Source organism: Plodia interpunctella, chromosome 12 (assembly GCF_027563975.2).
Source record: "Plodia interpunctella isolate USDA-ARS_2022_Savannah chromosome 12, ilPloInte3.2, whole genome shotgun sequence".
NCBI lineage: Eukaryota > Metazoa > Arthropoda > Insecta > Lepidoptera > Pyralidae > Plodia > Plodia interpunctella.
Genome location: NC_071305.1, coordinates 8,289,013 through 8,308,379, shown reverse-complemented (window position 1 = coordinate 8,308,379; position 19,367 = coordinate 8,289,013). Strand labels below are relative to the sequence as shown.

The window sequence follows — 19,367 nt, the reverse complement described above, 5'->3', positions numbered from 1 at the left end:
AATTGTATCATTTGCAGCATTAAACAAAAAACTAATTATTATAATTTTTTTTTGAGTAAGATCTATATTTTAATACTTGTGTATTTCTTGTCTACCTCTGTCTCTTTTATCTAAACCCTTTCCCAGCTCCATACTCAGCCGTAGAGCGCGAAACCCGAGACGGTCGACCTTCCTACTTTGCGTCTATTTTCTACAATTCTTACTTTCATGATCTCAATGGTCATTATCTGGCTGCTATATCGGAAGTCGTGGTTTCGATTCCTGGTCAGGTCAAGAAAATATAATGACATTGAGTTAGTAGGCATCCCATAACCCAAGTCTCGAACCTACTTTGGGGAAAATTCAATCTGTGTGATTTAATTTTGTCCTTACATATTTATTTATTAATACTTTTGCATACCTACATTTAGCGTTTGATATTTTTATGTTTATTTTCTACGGTGCGCGGCGGGAGGTTCTCTATTTGTACACTAATTTTAATAGTATTAAGATAGATACATAACATAATATAGTTATTACAAATAAACAAATATAACTTTGTTCAAGAAGATCCTTTGTCCTGAGCAATTTGTTAGCGACTGTACGTAATTAAATGTTGGTGTATAGTTGTAAACGTTTGTAGCGGTGATTCACACCGCTCCAGGAGTGCTCAACTATTTGTAACACGATAGTACAAACATTTTTACTTACGAAGATGCCCGAAAAAGTGCAAAGCTCGTATAGTGTGGAAATGTGGTGGTTACATGAGTAGTAGAAAAGATGAGATCAAAAATTGCTTTATTGGAGACCAAAAACAGGACACAGGAATCGAGGAAAGCCGCTGGCTTCGAGACTTGTGTTCTGGGATACTAACTCAGCGACACTATATTTTATAACATATAAATATACAGGGTTACTGGTATCAAGCTCAAAAGCGCCTGCTTGGGTACTTACACCAAAACAAGCAACTTTTTATTTACGAATTTTCGTGATTCGTATTTTTTTTATATAAAAAAATACAATCTAATTTGCGATTCTACATATCTTAACTCTAATATTGATAAACATCCAAGACCCAATTTAAGTCAATCTGAAAAAGTTCATTTTCCATGTTGAACTGACCGGGGATCAAACCCGGGACCCCCAGTGTGGCAAATTCGAAATTCTTTATTCAATATAGGATGATATACAACACTTATTGACGTCAAAAAAAATACTTAAACTAAGTCTACTGCCGATTTCCAAAGCGCAGGTGAAGAAGAAGCGGCGCAACAAACTGGCAGTCCGGCATGATGTCCATTAGGCCACGGAGGTCGTCAAACAGGGTACCTACCTATGTGTCTTTTAGTCGCTTAGATCCTATTTTAGACCACCCAGACCTTACGTTAATCTACTTAATTTAATATTGTTCCTTTTATTTCATTTATATTAATTTATGGTTATTTTCCAACCATTATGTTGGTAACCCCTGGCCACCATCACACGAATCGGGAGGCTTCGTACCGTATCATTTACGTGGTGACCCCAACGCGGGCGCAAGCACTGATTTTTTTGTAGAAACGGACTAAAAATATGTTGTGACGTCATTGAAGTGTTACTGTCAAAATGGCTTTTGAATTGCATGTGTTGATTTTGTGCTTTTTTGAATGGACTGTTATGGCTCAATTTGGGTGTAAGTTGACAAAACATAATCATTTTCTGACAAACTTATTATATTAGTTTTAGTTTAAACTTGATAATAATGTTTCAGTATAAAATTTATAATAATGTGTTGTACCTAATTGATTTAAAAATATATAATTTTTAGAGCGGTTTCCCACTGTTGTGGTTTGTAATTTGAATATATAGTCACGTTACAAACTTATCTAAAAGTTCTTTACGTATAGTCGGGAATCGTACCCTTAACCTCCAGACAGCGGAACGGTTGCGTGTTGATCACGACACCGCGAACCGTAGGGGAATTTTATAGTGTCACGGTTAATAATAATTTGTTGTTACAATTCTTACTTACTCTACACAATACAAAATAGATCCTCATGCTAAAGTTGTTAGACAAAAAATGTATCAAATGGGCTAATGAATACAATAAATAGGTACTCATAAGTGAAGTTCAGTACACTTGTGACCAAATTAGGCCTAGCCTGTAATATAAGTTCAGATATAAGCGCCTTTTTAATCCGAAACAAATATTAATAACTTAATCTCTTCTAAGTATATTATCTATATCTATACCTGCTATTATTATAAAGAGGTAAGCGTTTGTGAGTTGATGTTTGAGGCGGGTAATATCCGAAACTAATTTAAAAATATTCTATTAATAATTTAAAATATTCTTTCACCATTAGAAAGGTACATTATCCAAGGTATAGTAACATTGCTATTTATCTCAAAATTCCCACGGGAGCGAACATTTAGTTATAAATAATTTTAATTAATTTTTAATTACTCTTCAACGATGTCTCTAAAAACTTCTTTATCCCGACATGTATGTCATAAGTTAATGTAAATGTGCATTTCGACCAATAATCATTTGATACAATGAAGTTGTAACCTCCATTTGTAATCCGTGTGTCCATACTGACGATCATATCTCCGCAATGTTCAAGGTCGATCACGATAATTTGAACATGCCATAATTATAGGGATGATGACAAAGACTTTGTTGTTATGTTTGTGTATAGGTAAATGCAATGCGCATATGGTTTCGTGTCCTAGTGGTGGGAAAACATGACGCAGTGATCATATTTATACATTTTTTTCAAAACTAGCCGCGCCTTCTATTTAAATTGATTTATTATTAGTTAATATTCATAATAGTTACACTTTTGTAAATATGTATATATCGATTTTTAATTATTTTATAAATAAGTAGGTAGTTATTTAATTTTAAGGTTAATAAGTCATCGCATACCTTTAGTTTTTATTTTTAATTATTTCAATAATGAAATGATGACTGCCTAATGCTGATTAAATTATGACATAAAATAAAAAAAATATTTTATACAAAAAAGTAACATACCTGATCAAACTGGTAAATGTCGTAAATTATAGTCACTGAAAACACATTTAATAACAAAAGCCCCAAAGAAATTATATAGATTTTGCTATGACCTAAAAAAAAATATAAATGTATGAAAATAGAATACCTAAGTACAGCTTCTGGGTTAAACAGATTTTCATAGCTGAAACTAACAAATACCATCGTATGAAAAAACGTCTATTGAAATAATTATAAATGAACCCTTTCACAAAACGTTTCTATACTAAATAGGTAAATGATTAATTTTTTAGCTATTCAAATTAGTATGTCAAGGTTGGAAAAATAATCGTTAGGCCACTGGGCCCAGATATTCAGACCGTCGCGGTTCCAATCGCCCAAGCAGCAGAATGGGTTCATTCGGACAAGTAAATGGTTGGTGAGGTTCAAATGGAGACATTAATGGATAAACAAATGTATTTTTGGAATGGATTGGTATTTTATTATTTTGGAGTATTTTACTTTTACCTAATGATGCCACATTAGGTAAAAATAAAATACTAATGAATAATATAGTTTAATTTGTGACTTTTCTTTCAGCGATGACAATCAGTGTCGGCATGGGTGGCGTAAGAATGGACGAAGAAAATTTGAGTATAAGGGTATATTTTTATATATTTTTCTATACTTTATGACTAATAGTATTTAGACGTACATAACGATTATGAATTTGTTTTTGTAATGTTATTTAGTTTATTGATTAGATTTAGGTACAATGAATAAACTCAAAAACGTAATTTGATGAAATTTGATACACGCAGAAACAAACTAAAACTTCAAAAGTAACATAAGCTATCGCAAAAAATGGCCGTTGCAGTTTAGATAAATAAATAATAAACATGTAAAAATTAACAAACACGTGTGAAAAAATTACAATTCGCATTATAATTAGTTTTTTTTTTAAATCGATACCTTTAGTTATTCTAGCTGAGCGTACACGAGAAGTGTTTAATTTTAGTATTGTGTATAACATAGGTTTAAAGCATGTTTTATATATTTCAGGGCGGTTGTCCACCAAACACGGCGTGTAAACCAATAAGCTCCTGTCCGTTGTTAGAAGACTTGTTAGACTTCTCGTGTTTCTCTTCCGATAAGTAAGTATTCATGTTTGTTTAAAAATGAAATTAATGATAATTTATTTGCATTAAAGGCGGTATTTGTGTATAAGTTAGTGGTTCTTTATCAAAATCATAAATACATTTCTCATTTTCACCTATCTAGGCATGCAAAACTTTTAGTTTACAAAAGTTTAAATATAATAATTAAGAATCATAAAGAATATTACTATATAATAATACTTACTCTTATAATTGTCACCGTCGTCGATCGTTTCTTGTAAAATATCGTATTTATCAATTATAATTTTTTTGTGTACGAAATTTTATATTTATCTATTAACATGATGTAAACGAGAATAAAGAAACCTTGTTACAAATAAATTATACCAAACTTGGCCTCAAGTTAACATAATTCTCAGGCATTTCTTCATCAGCCGATAAAAGATCTACCTCCATGGTGGATCGAAGACTTCATATGGTTTTCGATCGACCAGTGATACAATAACGAATGAACAAGCTAATACAAACACGTTTCAAGTAGTAGCTAATGTCTCATATCATATTTATAGTTTCTCAGTATGTAATAAAACAGGTAAAACACAACGAAATACTTAACAAATTAGCTAACTAATGCCACTACTATAAACTATGGTACAATGAGTTGTAAATAATTAACACAAAAATTAACAAACGCAAGATCCAACCAAGAATGTCAACAAAGCCTCCGCTGTTTCCTCACCAGATACTTTCACCGTCTCAACCAGCTCACATGCGGTCACGCTAACAATGAAGACTATGTATGCTGTCCCTCCTGCGACTGCACAAGGGTCTTCAGCGAAGGCACCCAGAGATGCGGACAGAGTATGGTCAAAGCTAATAACTATAGTGGGATTGGAGCTCATCCATGGGTTGCCAGGATTGGTTTCTCCCGTAAGTTTACATAAATAAAAGTCTAAAAATGTACTTACTCTATGTAAGTAAGTTTTATTTGAAACGCAGTATATCGCTTTCTCAATGATTATTCGTGTGAAATAGCATATCGTCGATCTTATTCATGTAAGTTGTAATGAAAAGGAAAGAACGATATATTGCCCGTCAAACAGTCGTCGGTGTGGGTCTTATCCTCGTATAAGTAGTGCCTGTTCACCTGTACGTCTTGTGCATCTTTCTGTGTCTATTGTAATCTGATAGATCAACTAACTGTTAGATAAATTTGCCAAGAAAACTGTGATTTCAAGTGATTGGACATTGAAATCACAGTTTTTAACGCGTTATATTATATATATTCGTACATATAGACTATCAGATGCTTTGGAAGAATGATTTATGATAGTTGAAAAGAAAAATGTTCGATTCCTATTCGAACCTTTGTACTTTACTCCCAATGCAGATAAATAATGCAAATTTTAGAGATCATCGCTGTATATATTTGGTACATTTATGTAAATTAATTGTTTTGTGTTATATGAATTACAGACAAGGAGACTGGAAATGTAAGGTTTGCCTGCAGTGGATCCATAATATCCAAACGTATAGTGCTTACTGCTGCACACTGTGCTTTGGCTAAGCCAGAAGGATACAAATTGTAAGTTCCTAAAACATTACTTAATAACAAACTTTTGTCGTGAATTTTTCACATCTCTCCCCTTCATCACCAATATTGTTATTTGAAGACAGATTCTTATGCTAAATCATTTTTAGACCGTGGGGTAGTGGTCACCACGCTCGTCTGCTATCTGGATGTCCTGGGTTCGTTTCCCAAGTATTTGTATCTATAAACATAAATATTTGTCGTGTTCGTATCTGTATAATATGGGCCGTTGAGTGTTGTCCATTTATTTTTATTTTTTTGTTATCTAATCTAACAAATTGTTCATTTCATAACATCATCTAGGTAATTTAGATGTCACGTTTAATCCGTCCACCATTCCGTGACATAACACACTATATTTAGGAACTCTGATATCAGAGTGAAATGAAATACCTACATGGATATACCTTAGAAGCGAGACGGTTAACACGACATTTACCTATCCAGATCCACAGTAGTAGTAGGCGAATGGGACACCAGTCGCAGCCCTGACTGCAACGAGTTCTTCTGTGCCCCACCCACACAAGCCATCAAGGTGGAAAACGTGGTCGTTCACGTCGGCTACGAGCAGAAGATATTCAGGCACGATATAGCTCTGATAGTACTCAAAGAGGAGATCAAATATTCAGGTATATGAAATTGAATAGACTTCTTTTTGACCTTTTTCCCTAACTCATGTGGGGTCGGTACACTATGTTAAAACTTCTTCCATTTAGCTCTGTCAAATGCCATTTTGCTTATGACTTCCTTCTTATTCATACTCTTTGTAACACAATCCATCCACTTAATTTATGGTTTACCTTTATTCCTGACATCTTTAACTCATTCATTAGACTAACTAGCCTATAATATTAACAACCAGATGGAGAACGGACGTCCATTAGCGATAACGAATTTTCGAGTCACAATATAGTTTTTATCAATGAGGAAAATACATATTCACCAGTACGTAATAAAACTTAAACCTTTAGATGATTTAGATGATTAGTAATTTCATCGATTTTAGTTAAAAAGTAATAGTAGAGCTAGTTATTACATCGCCCGACGCGGCGTCTTGGTCCTTCTTGGAAACCGAAACTCTTTACTTAGTTTTTTTCTAAAGTATCATTATAATAATGTTGACCAGCCAACTTCTTAACAAGAGAAGACTGCGGCACACTGACTTGATTCAAATTATAAAAATGCTCCAAACATTCAAAATGTTATTAGCAATTTCAACCACCTTGACTGACCTTGGCAATGGCATAGGTTGACTGACACCCTCATTACAATCAGTTCGATCATTTAACAATTATAATGGTTATCTGTTGCAGTGACAGCGGCGCCGGTCTGCCTCAACGACAGACCGGAAGTGGTTATAAACGAGCGGGCCTATCTGGTTGGCTGGGGCAAACTGTCAGGACAGAATAATGCGGTAGGTTGAAAAAAAAAATGGCGGAAGTGATGTGACCTTCACTTGATTTTGATCTGCTAAAATCGCGTGACTTTTTGATGGAATCTTGAATATTTTAAGCCAGGTAATCTACTTTTAGGTCCTTATTGTTGATGATCCAGGTAGGTACAATGACTACTTTCTGTTTGATTTTATCGACGTGGACTGTTTTTTTCAAAGCACTTTATTTGTCACATCCTCAAATGTGATTGCATCACGCCTCACCCACCATCAAGTTTAGTTTTTGTGTGCCTCACCTATATTGATGATATTCTTGTCATATGAAATGCATTTACAAATTACAGTACAAAGACGAGATTTTTGAGATTCAGTACGAAACTAAAAGGAAGGTAACGGCATCTATCTGTATTACGATTGTAACCTTCTTTATTCTTTCAGATTGACTTGATTTGTCCATATGTACTTATTATTTCTCCAGGTCAGTCGCCAACAGATGCTAGACGTTCCCCTGGTGACCCTGGAGACCTGTGAGAGTATCTTTGGTCAGTCCGTGCCCATCCACGAGGGGCAGCTGTGTGCGGGGGGTGAGGAGGGGAGGGACGCCTGCTCCGGCTTTGGAGGGGCACCTCTGCTTTTATACAGAGATGAGAAGTTTGTGCAGGTGAGTGTATAGAAGTTATGAGAGTTAACTATTCCATATAAAAGTCTGATGTGTGTTATCACAGATTATATGATACTACCAATAGTATTATTCTTTCTCTCATCTCCGTACGTTGCATTCGGAGCGCATGTTCTTACGTTGCATCCAGAGCTTTGGCACAATGTAGATCTGCATAAAAAATTAACCATTAAAATTTATATATTTTTTTTAATCAATACTTTCTGAATTTATACTTTAATTGTCAATATTTCCTTTTTCCTTCCAGGTGGGTATAGTATCATTCGGGTCAGAAAACTGCGGCAGTGAGGGGGTTCCCAGCGTGTACACAAACGTGGCACACTATTACCAATGGATCGTTGACAATTCGCCATCGTTTTAAATTATATCTCATAAACATATACATAGGTAGTTTAATTTGAACCAAATGGCAGAATATCCAACAACAAGTTGTGGAAGGAAAAGACATTATGCGCTGACCGCACTTAAAATGGGATTTCGTAAGGAGCAAGAAGAAGCATTTTAACAAAACTGGATGAAATTTCAAAAAATCCATCCAATTGGCGAATTCAAATGCCAGTAACTGGCACATGCCGGTGGCATGCGTCCAAGTGTGCTAGCTACTGACATGTGTAATACATGTAACAGAGATGCATTTTGTGGCAAAATAAAGTGCTACAATTAAGCATCTCCCTTTCTCTCATCTTCGCGTGTTCCTGGTTGTGGAACACCAAGAACCAATGGTCCGTAAAAAATTTTTGAAGATTCGGCTCTGATGTTATGAATTGGCGCCTGCCCGAAGTCACTTGGCAAGGCCTTGGCATAGCGCTGTCGCCGAATATGGGTATATAGCTGTGAGACGGATTTATATCCCTAGTTGCCTTGTACGACTATCACGAGAGGGTTTGAAATGTAAATTAGCATACCTACTGTAGTCCTTATTTTAAAGTTGTTTGTGAGGTATGAAATGTAATGATGTAGGTAGGTATCTGTATTGTGTTAAAATATAATTATCAGCGCAAATAATAATGTGATAGATACGAGTAATAATTTAAATGTAAAGTGAAGTATGAGATTTATTAAAAGAGTATGAAATATTATGATATTATTTACCTTAATTTATCAGAAATCAATCTTTATGGGAAATTCTATTTTCCACAGAAGACGTCATAAGAATACAACGTCATAAGAATACAACGTCATAAGAATACAACGTCATAAGAATACAACGTCATAAGATTACAACGTCATAAGAGTACAATTTACTAAGTTTTAAAGACCCAATATCGCCCAAAATGCGAAATTATTTTTGTTATATCCGAACTAAACCATACTAACAAAAAAAACTAAATATTTTACTTTCTTATAAAAGTTTCGTATTTTTGTTTATTACCAATAAACTCAAAAACGACTGGATCAATTGGTACAGAGATTGGTTAGATATTTAGGAAGTAACATAGGTTACATTTTCTTGTTTTTTATTGATTTGATTCTTTAACGAATAATTCTAGAATAGAAGTCGCATCAAAACAAAAACTTGACCAATCGACTATAAAATTATGTCATTTGTCTTTCCGTTAATTCATTAGATGTAATAAAAATTTGGATGGTGTTGTAAAAAATATGTATTTCATATTATCTCATATCATCCTAATACGTACTGCAAGGCGTTATTATTGTAGATATCTGCACAGTTTCCTTTTTGTCTTAGTAGCGCACACAAAGTTCCAATCAGATCGAACTGTGACATGTCTTGTATGTGTTGGTTGAAAACCTGAAATATAATCAAATGTTATATGAACATATACTATTATTGTAAAGAGGTGAGCGTTTGTGAGTTTGTATGTTTGAGGCTGGTAAAATCCGAAATTACCAAACCGATTTTAAAAAAATATTTCACCATTAGAAAGGTACTTTATCCAAGATTGCTATATTTTACCTCAAAATTCCTACGGGAACGACGCCCCGGGCCACATCTAGTGATGAAATACACATCACTTTTTAGGCATTTATGTTTAAATTTATTGACAACCTCGGTGGCGCAGTGGTAAAGTTCTTGCCACTGAACCGAGAGGTCCCGGGTTCGATCCCCGGTCGGGTCATTATGGAAAATGATCTTTTTCTGATTGGCCCGTGTCTTGGATGTTTATTTGTATATGTATTTGTTATAAAATATAGTATCGTTGAGTTAGTATCCCACAACACAAGTCTCGAACTTACGTTGGGGCTAGCTCAGTCCGTGTGATTTGTCCTAATATATTATTTATTTATTTATATTTATTAAAACTGAAATAAAAATATAGCTCACCCCATTAATGATGACAGTGGGTATAAACTTGGGCCTGTACTGTTTTGTCACACGTTCCGAGTGAAGCTGCAACAGTGTGCCTCTCCCTGATGAGATGCACTCGCTAACTGCTGCAGACGATACGTTTGCTTTTTGCACGCACTGGAAATCAAAGAAATATCGTCTTGGCGCAAAATGACCTTTTCTCACAATGTCCTTTCTCATAATGTCTTTATCTTGAAATGTCCTTTCTCAAAATGCCCTTATAATGTCCTTTTAAAGGACATTATGAGAAAAAGACATTATGAGATAAGGTATAAAGAGGTGAAACCGATGGCTGAGGACAGAATTACATGGAAAATGCTCCACTGACAAGAACAAAGTTCTTAAATTAATTGATGATGAGATAAGAACATTATGAGATAAGAACATTATGAGAAATTAACATTTTGTGAAAAGGGCATTTTGAGAAAGGACATTCTGAGAAAGCACTTGGTATATAATTGGTTTATAATTAAGTACTTCTTTTCACACCACTATCAAATCACCCGCAGCTAAATGGCATGACAATCTGGCATCTTATATACGCCGTGGAAAACACGATTAAAACTCATATTATTAAGTGTACCTAACAATTAATATGTGTCGGTCGTTATTTTGAAAAATTAATAATTTATATTTATATATAATATTTAGGTTTTAAGTATTTATTTCTCAAATAGAATATACAATATTCACTTACTGAGAAACTATGTCTAATATACATGTTAATCGACGAGCATAACACTTAATATTCACTTATAACTAACATGCAAAGCAATATGTACTAATATTATATTGGGCGTATCTGTTCAAATACGCCCATACGTTGTGTATAATAGACCTAATATAGTGCTTAAAATAACCCTACTCTCTGCTACGGCCAATTCCACGAGTTACTTTCGCTGCCTTTTACATCTGGGGTCCGGTATCCGAATTTAAACTCTTTTCCGAAATTAATTTCTCAATCGAAAAATTACGATCGATGCGTTTGAATGAACTTGATCATAGTCTATAGGCATTTATGTTACTGATGTGCAACAACTGGTGTTCATAATCCTGTATATTTTCCCAGAATTTGACCTTAATCTTATTGTCGAATTTATTCGTTAATTCATTCAAATTACCACAAAAGTACTCTTCTCTCTTGGCTCATAGCTGCTCTTGTCTTCTTCAATGTTATCTCTATCTGTCACGACGAAAAATTCCAGGAAAACGTCAAGATTCGAGAGAGACTCGATATACCTAGAATCATATCAATAAAAAAAAGAGAAATCCGGCCCAATTGATCCCTAGGAATATTAACAATCTTTAACTAGTAGACGATCTAATTTGGACTGAGACCAGATATTACATGAAATTTTTTAAAATTGATTAATTGGCCCGTGGTCGAGATTTAAGCCGGTCCAGATAATACCTAACTCCATTTTACGATTATTCTGATGTTCATTTAGAATATATGATTAGATTATATGAATATGTTCATTTAGATTATATGAATATATTTCCTTAGTAGCGTGTTTTAATGTTCGACTTATTTTGTAAAAACATTTCACTTCTATTTGTGAGGACCTATAATTGGCTTCAGTGTAACTATTTGTGCTTCCTTTTGTGATGTTTCTTTTGTTGCTGTTGGTCTTCCTATGATAATAAAACAAAAAATAAAATAATAGTAGATTAGTAGCCAAGGGCTGGAAGGCATCAATTGCAGCCCGAGATATTTAGGCGCACGAGCGCAGCGTGGGCGCTTATAGTTCGAGGGTACAATTGATGCTTACACGCGAGCTAACTACTTTGCTTTAGGTACATCTCGATTGTGAGGTAAGTAGAAAAAAACGTAATTATAAAAAAATCCCAAAAACAAACAATATTTAAAGTAAAAGTTTTCTATTTCAGCCATTTTTCATTAAAAAGAACCGAGTAATTCTTACGAAGACAAGGCTGAATAGCGAAGCGACCTGTTTGGTCATTGAGCTGAATGCATGATGTCTATTGCCAGTATGATGGTTAGGTGGACGCGAATTTTTTGAAACAGTGAAGTGATTTTTTTTTTTCAAATACTTACCGCCCTAGGGCTTTTCTAGCTACATTATTACTCTAGAGCGCTAATTGGTCACCTACAAGCCCCATTGGGCGTAATAAGGACCTACTTACCGAATATGAGTTATGTAAAAATAACTTACCATAAGACTGCCCTCCGTTCCAGCTAGCGTACTCATTTCACAGGCTACGTACGCTGTCTTCTCAAGGTCATCTCTGTTCGCCATGAGACTCAGCGCACAATCCTGCACTATATTCCCCTGGCATTCCGGCGGGCCGTGTTGGCACTGGAAACCTCCGTATCCACTATCTACACTCTGCAATTTGATATAATTTTATCTATTTTTAGGAGTTTATATGAAGCAGCGTTATGTAAATTATAATCCAAAGTAAGATAGTAAGGGATGAGCTAACTATTGCTTGAGTGGAATTCGGTGCCAAGTTCAGGAGCAAGGGGATGTATATACTCGTATATGAGGATTCGTCGTGCGTTAGAAGTCCGTGTAGGGAGCTCGCCATGCCGTTGACTGTATCCACCTAGATATATCTTCAATGTTCACATCACTCAGTCATCGGTTCAATCACAAATCCATACTAAATATTATAAATGCTATAGTCTGTCTGTTTGACCGCTGGACCGATTTTAATGAAATTTGGTATACATGTAGTTGTTTGTACTTTTTTTAAAATCAACCCCGAGTCACTATAATGGGGATTAAGGATAAAATATATGTGACCGAAGCCGCGGGAAAATGCTAGTCTATCATAAATAGCGAGTTTAATTATAAAAATACTAGTGGCCTGCCTCGGCTTCGCTCGGGTGAAAACATAATAAATGATATGAAAACTGTAGTTTTTGAGTTGATCGCGAACAGACATACGCGGCAGAGGACATTGTATTATATTATGCAAGGAAGGAAGATTACTTACATCTGCCTTTCCAAAAGGCACAAGTGTCAATTGCACCTGATCGCGTAACAGCACCATCGCCTGTTGCAGTTGCCGCAACACGAAGCTCCGACTGTCGGGGCATTTGCTCTCGTACAAAACTGTCACCGATAGCTGGAAGGAAAACCATTGCGGTATATACAATAAAATACATTATGCTTTATTGCATATTATTTTTAGTATGCATATAAAAATGTATTAAATTCTATTGTATATATATTCTAGTGTATGCTATGGTAATGCGGTGATTTTTCAACATATAATTTGAGTTCGTTTACCGTACCTAACAACTGTGAGCTAAATTAATCGAAAACACAGAAATTAGACTAAAAACATTCAGTGCATTTAAAATCGATTGTCCGATGCCGTTCAATATGTATTATGCAATATTATTCACAGATAATCGGAAGGAATCGATTGTTTCTAATACAGCAAGTCAGCGAAGTTTATCGAACTGCTGAATCACTAAAAAGTCATTTAACCGACTGTCCGAAATATAGTGTGATATTTTCAGGCAACCTATATATAAAATGTTTAGGCGGTGCTGGTTTAGTGGTTAAGATACCATTTAGTCACTAGATGGTAGTCGTAAAAGTGATGTCAGATTCCTTAAGACCCTTAATTAAATACTGCTGTCTACTTTTAAGAACCTTTATCTTTTTTGTTCTTATGTAAGTGGATTTATTGTAATCTTTTATGAGAATAAATTCTTTAAACCTAAGGCAACTCGACAAAATCAGACACCTGCGTTAGTTAATACAAAATTATAGAAGACTAGGTGCGCCCCAGGGCTTCGCTCCCGTAGGAATTACAGGATAAAAAGTATCCTATATGTGTTATTCCAGGTTATTTTCTACCCGTGTACTAAATTTCATAATAATCGGTCCAGTAGATAAAGCGTTAAGAGGTAACAAACAAACTTACTTTCGCATTTATAATATTAGTTGGGATTGATTGAGTACAATAATGGGTGAAGAAGTCTTTTTTTTTCTTTTTAGGTATAAGGGATACTTTTTGGAATCGGAACTCGGACATATTACAAGGGCAAGTGATTTGTATGCGTGCATACACATTAGGATAATATGTTACACACAAGTAATGTTCAGGACAACTTTCACTGATCTAGTTCAAGTTTTGTATGACCTCGGTCCAAACATGTGTGATTTATTGATATAGATGTGTCTATATTTGGTTGTTGTTAATACACATACTAATAATTTAAATGCGAAAGTATGTCTGTCTGTCACACTTTTACTAAACATCTGGGACGATTTTTATGAAACTTGAAACAGATATCTATACTAAGTATTTATTATAAAGAGGTAAGCGTTTGTGAGTTTGTGATGTTTGAGGCGGGTAATCTCCGAAACTACCGAACCGATTTCAAAAATTCTTTCACCATTTGAAAGGTACATTATCCAAGATTGCTATAGCCTTTATTTTATCTCAAAATTCCAACGGGAGCGAAGCCCCGGCAACATCTAGGTTAACAAAAAATAACAACGGAGCTTAGGTAATCACTACTAACATATATAGATCCTAATCTATCTAATACTGATAAGGCCTAAAAATAAATCAAAATCATTAATATGAAATGAGGGCTTGACTTTTCTTGTAAATTTCATGAAAATTTTAATCTACAGTTAAAATTGTGAATGCATGGGATGATATTGAGTGGTTTTATTCTAGGGCGGATTCACACGCCATTTTTCTTCATCTCAACGTTACTTTTTTAGTTGCAAATTCTCGATTTCTCTTTCCATTCAATTTTAGTTCACTTAGTTAATGACTGATCATTGTGACGGATCGTTACATGACAATGGTATCATTATAGTCACATTATATACAAGACGTAATTACTCACCTTACTTACTAGGCAAGATAATGTTTTAGTAAACAAGTTTATTTGTTAGACAAAAAACCCCGACTTTCAATATTAATTTCGCTACAACTTTTGAACGGCTGAACCGATTATGATCAAACATATAAAAGAACCACCACATAAAAAATAGCTATCAATTAAAAGTCCCGCATCCAAATCGGTTCACCCGTTGATGAGCACTTACACACACCCCTCTTTTTGCGTCGCGGTTTAAAAACAGAATTATCGAAAATTACTACTGACCAGGCAAACACACATGGGGCCAATCAGATGGGATGTGATCGCAGCCTTAGTATGCCATATTTTTTCATCTCTTCTCTTATTACATGAGCCTATGCGAAACTTTTTTTTCATCTGTTCTTCCCTACGGTTAGGGTGATAATAACGTGGTCGTCCAAATCAAAAGGGACCTTATGGCGTCCAGCATTTCATTGCGGGCGCCATAAGGTCCCTTAGGCGCCATTCATTGTTTTGTATTGGAGCAACGGCAACAAAGACCTAAGTGCTAGTCGCCCTAAGGTCCCTTATGATTTGGACGACCACATAATGTGATTGGAGAATAGGTACATAATAGTCTAAATCTCAATCTGTTCGTGTGCCAAATGAATAAATAAATCAATTTTAGCAGATTTTGCGTGAAAGTCTAACAAATATTCAAAAATATATACATACAAAGTCCTCTACCGCGTCTGCCTGTCTGCCTGTCTGTCTCTTCGCGATAAACTCAACAACTACTGCACGGATTTTCATGCGGTTTTCACCAATAGAGAGAGTAATTCCTGAGGGAGGTTTAGGGGTACAATTTGTTATGTTTTTACCCGAACGAATTTATATATTTTTATACGGGCCCTTAGTTATATTTAAAATACATAGGTTACACATACATTATTTCCCATGGAGGTAGGAACAAGTATTCTAACATCAAACAAGGATATTATGTACAAAATTGTGTTCATAAAATAATAGGTAGATATGTCAATACGCTTCATACAAAGACAAAAGAATTGTTTATTTATATTTTGTTTAGGAGTAACAATCGGCTACAAAAACACATTATAATGTTTATTACCAACATATTTGAATAGGGTAGTTGTTGTGGTAAAACATAAGATTATTTAATTATTTATTATAGGACTTGCGACCGGCTTCTTACGGTCTAACATTATAGGCTGTTGATATAAACTTATCAACAAATTGTCTAAAGTGCAGTAAAAACTGTATAAAGAGCGTTGTGTGTTCTAAAAGATGAAGGCATAGAAACAGACAGACGCAGAATTGTCTAAACAACAGTGAAAACTGCATCAAAGTCCGTTGCGTTGTTTAAAAGACAGACAAACGCGGCGGGCGAGTGATTTCTGGGATTGATTATATTTTTGTTCATAAGTATAACTTGGAACGATTTAATTCTACATGAAGTGACGTGACCTCTCTTCTCATTGTTACACTAAATCTATTTAAAAAATATTAATCTAACTTACTGAAAAAAATATATAATTGATTGTAACTTATTGCTTATCGCATCACAATGACAAGACCGCCATTTTATTATACTATAATTTAAATTTCGAATGTGTAACTGAATATTTTGTATAATATGCAATATATTGGGTTTTGTATAGTATTATATCATTGCATAATCAATCGAAATAATAACTTAAAATACGATGTGAATATCTATATGTTAATTAACTTAAAAAAATGTCGGCGGTTTTTAATGTACTTAATTAATTTTAATTCCTACATTTTATGAGGCAAATCTAATTTTACAAATCTAAACTTTACCTGTTTTGGTCCATCGCCCCGGCCTATGCCCGCTAAAACAAATATAAACAGTACTTTAGACCACATTATTTTAATACTATTTTTAAAACTAGACTAAATGAACTAAATACTAGGCGTGTGCGCACACGTCCCGTCCGTACACTTGTGCAAAGAAACAGTCAAGCGGAACATGTCGTATTTGCGTACAGTCAACAACAAAAGTTATTTAAACTCATTGCAAATCCGCCACTATACTGACCGCAATAGAGGTCTTTGCTAAGTTGGTGAATAATTGTTGATTCTACCATTGACGAAAATTACAATGAAAATTTAACATAGTGTTAAAATTGTGTTCCTTTTGTGAATTAGTAATTACATATTTGTTTATTATAATATTGTTATTAGGTACCTATATTTACTTTTGAAGCGAAATGATATTTGTAAGTTTATGATAATCTTCGGCTTTACATATCAACGCGACCGATAAATAAACTTTTATTTGTGAAAATTTGCGTGTACTATGGTGAAATAATATAATTTTTTGTGCTTACTTTTTTATCATGCCCGCGGCTTCGCTCCCGTGGGAATTTTGAGGTTCGATAGTTTCGGAGATTACCCGCTTCAAATATACAAAATCACAAACGCAAACCTCTTTATAATAATAGTATAGATTAAAAAAAACTATGATAAGCCTCTTTTGGTATGTTGGGAACCAACACTGTTTCTTTCATCCTTTCTCACTAAGTGGTCGTTCCGAAATGCCAGCAATTTGTATCTTTTTGAGAAATTAATATTATAGTAAGGTTTAAATTCTGAATAAAAGATTAATTTTAACTGGTACAATTTTACTTGGGTGTAACTAAGGAAAGGCATGTATATTATACACTAGCCTTTACCTGCGGCTTTGCCCGCGTGTAATACTCTGCTTAAAACGAAACAGACAGACAGTAAAGAATGATTAGATACAAGCAATATTACATCTTCCATAAATAAGTACAGCCTTTATTCATATAAAGAGGAATATACAGGAAAATTGTCTCTTTAGGTGAGGCTTTTAGTCCTATACTAAAGGTATAAAGTAGAAAATATTGTACTTACATTAGAAAATCGACATAAACTGAGAGTACATGGTGTAGACCACGAAGAATGTAAGAATAATGATCCAATACGGTTGGATTAGATAAATTCCATATGATATAACAAGTAGGATGACTATGAAGTAAATTATTTCCATTCAATTTTTACATACATTTTGATTTTTATCTGGTACCTTAGGTAGGTACTTTGTTTACAATTCACAAAACGCCTATGTTCTGTTGTGACAGGTGTGCTCTTTGACACTTTAATGAACGTGAAAATAACAGAATACGCATTAGAATAAAAAATGAAAAAAATTAAAAAAAAAGTCGCTTGACGCGAAGACATATCTAGGACGCATGGAATTAGTAGGTACTCCGTCGAAGTGCTTACTAAATCCATGACAGGAAGTTAGGTATACGTCAAAAAGGAATTCAAACAAAACTACATTTATTTTTATCTCATCTCCGCATGTTCCCGATTGACTTCGGGGCTGTGGCGCCGCGAAGCCCGGGGTCAGCATAAATTTTGAAGATTTTACAACCTTGTTGTGATTTTACAACCGGTCACCTGCCGGTCGTCAACCCGCCTTGGGAATGCCATTGTTGCCTATCAGCTGCCTAAGCTATGTGTCCTTTAGTCGCCTCGTATGACATTCATGGGAGGGTGAGTGGTCCTATTCTAGGGCGGAACCATATGGCCCTAAACAAAACAACACTGTAGAGATGTTCGCCGCGGACTTAGACCTAGTGAACACAATAAACTTTTAATGAGGTTTTACAAAATTGTGAATATTTCGAAAACGATTGAACTAATTTTGATGCCCCATGAACTTAAAAAATCTATTGGTAGATTCTACATACCTTTTAAATTTCATCAAAATCAGACTAACGATTCGAAAGTTATCGCGTTACAAAGATACATACATACAAAAAAAATTTTTTTGGCCCAAGTCGAATTGTAGTTTAACGTTTAATAACGTTTTAGTTTCTTTATTTACATAGGTATCAAAATAATTCGAGCACGATACATGAAAATAATCTTACATCTTTATGAATGACGTCACACGTTAATTATTACAAACAATTGTTAATTTTAAAATCACAAATGTAAAAACATTATTTAAAAGTATTATATTAATAATATTTTTTCTTATGTCTATTTTTTGAAAAGCAGACGATCTTTTCAACTGTTATTAGGTTTTTTTCAATTTATCATCTTTGGAGAAAAGGCTGCGGTGAAGTTTGTTGCGCCGCTTCTTCTTCACCTGCGCTTTGGAAGTCGGCAGTAGACTTAGTTTTAAGTAAACATCTGATACATATCATCCTAAGTTTGGATGAAGAATTTTGAACGTGAACTTAGATGAACGTGAGCTTCCTTTTCTATGGTCTGAGGGCCCACTTCTTGAGATTCTATGAAATTATGCTTGGGATTTAGTGAACATTCCAAAAGAATCGTGAAAGTTGGAATTAGATTTTGTGAAAGCCAAATAAGCGAGTTACGATGTTTTATGAAAGGCTCTCAGTTCTCATAGTGTCGTTTGAGATAAAGTTTTGCTACAGATAAAGTTTTTATCTCAAAATCTAAGGTTTTGCATAACAAAATTTGTGAAAACAA

General features: G+C 34.5%; 2 protein-coding genes across 4 annotated transcripts; one reads left to right on the top strand and one right to left on the bottom strand.

Annotated features, from left to right (window-relative positions):
• Window positions 1–1,502: 1,502 nt before the first annotated feature.
• On the top strand, window positions 1,503–8,767 carry LOC128674327 (CLIP domain-containing serine protease B4-like). Its single transcript, XM_053752821.2, has 9 exons — window positions 1,503–1,651; window positions 3,557–3,618; window positions 4,019–4,110; window positions 4,817–5,004; window positions 5,551–5,659; window positions 6,113–6,294; window positions 6,979–7,079; window positions 7,537–7,719; window positions 7,985–8,767. The coding sequence occupies exons 1-9, from the start codon at window positions 1,585–1,587 to the stop codon at window positions 8,096–8,098; spliced, it is 1,098 nt and encodes a 365-aa protein (XP_053608796.1). The 5' UTR covers window positions 1,503–1,584; the 3' UTR covers window positions 8,099–8,767.
• LOC128674328 (GILT-like protein 1) lies at window positions 7,761–17,971 on the bottom strand. Of its 3 annotated transcripts, XM_053752824.2 has the most exons (7): window positions 17,772–17,971; window positions 16,695–16,726; window positions 13,013–13,144; window positions 12,226–12,399; window positions 10,025–10,165; window positions 9,378–9,490; window positions 7,762–7,887 (listed from the first exon to the last, which is right to left on the bottom strand). In XM_053752824.2, the coding sequence occupies exons 3-7, from the start codon at window positions 13,067–13,069 to the stop codon at window positions 7,785–7,787; spliced, it is 588 nt and encodes a 195-aa protein (XP_053608799.1). In that variant the 5' UTR covers window positions 13,070–13,144; window positions 16,695–16,726; window positions 17,772–17,971; the 3' UTR covers window positions 7,762–7,784. The 3 variants fall into 3 exon arrangements, with proteins under 3 accessions (XP_053608797.1, XP_053608799.1, XP_053608798.1); XM_053752822.1 differs by lacking the exon at window positions 17,772–17,971 and having other exon boundaries at window positions 7,761–7,887; window positions 16,695–16,850; XM_053752823.2 differs by lacking the exons at window positions 7,762–7,887; window positions 17,772–17,971 and having other exon boundaries at window positions 9,112–9,490; window positions 16,695–16,850.
• Window positions 17,972–19,367: the final 1,396 nt, after the last annotated feature.

Bases quoted from the DNA above. Each gene is read 5' to 3' on its own strand.
- LOC128674327 (XM_053752821.2), top strand. From the start codon at position 1,585: ATGGCTTTTGAATTGCATGTGTTGATTTTGTGCTTTTTTGAATGGACT. The intron at 3,619-4,018 runs GTATATTTTTAT...TATATATTTCAG, and splicing joins AAGAAAATTTGAGTATAAGG to GGCGGTTGTCCACCAAACAC. The intron at 5,005-5,550 runs GTAAGTTTACAT...TATGAATTACAG, and splicing joins TGCCAGGATTGGTTTCTCCC to ACAAGGAGACTGGAAATGTA.
- LOC128674328 (XM_053752822.1), bottom strand. From the start codon at position 16,760: ATGTGGTCTAAAGTACTGTTTATATTTGTTTTAGCGGGCATAGGCCGG. The intron at 12,400-13,012 runs GTAAGTAATCTT...ATCAAATTGCAG, and splicing joins TGCCTTTTGGAAAGGCAGAT to AGTGTAGATAGTGGATACGG. The intron at 10,166-12,225 runs GTAAGTTATTTT...TTTGATTTCCAG, and splicing joins GAACGGAGGGCAGTCTTATG to TGCGTGCAAAAAGCAAACGT.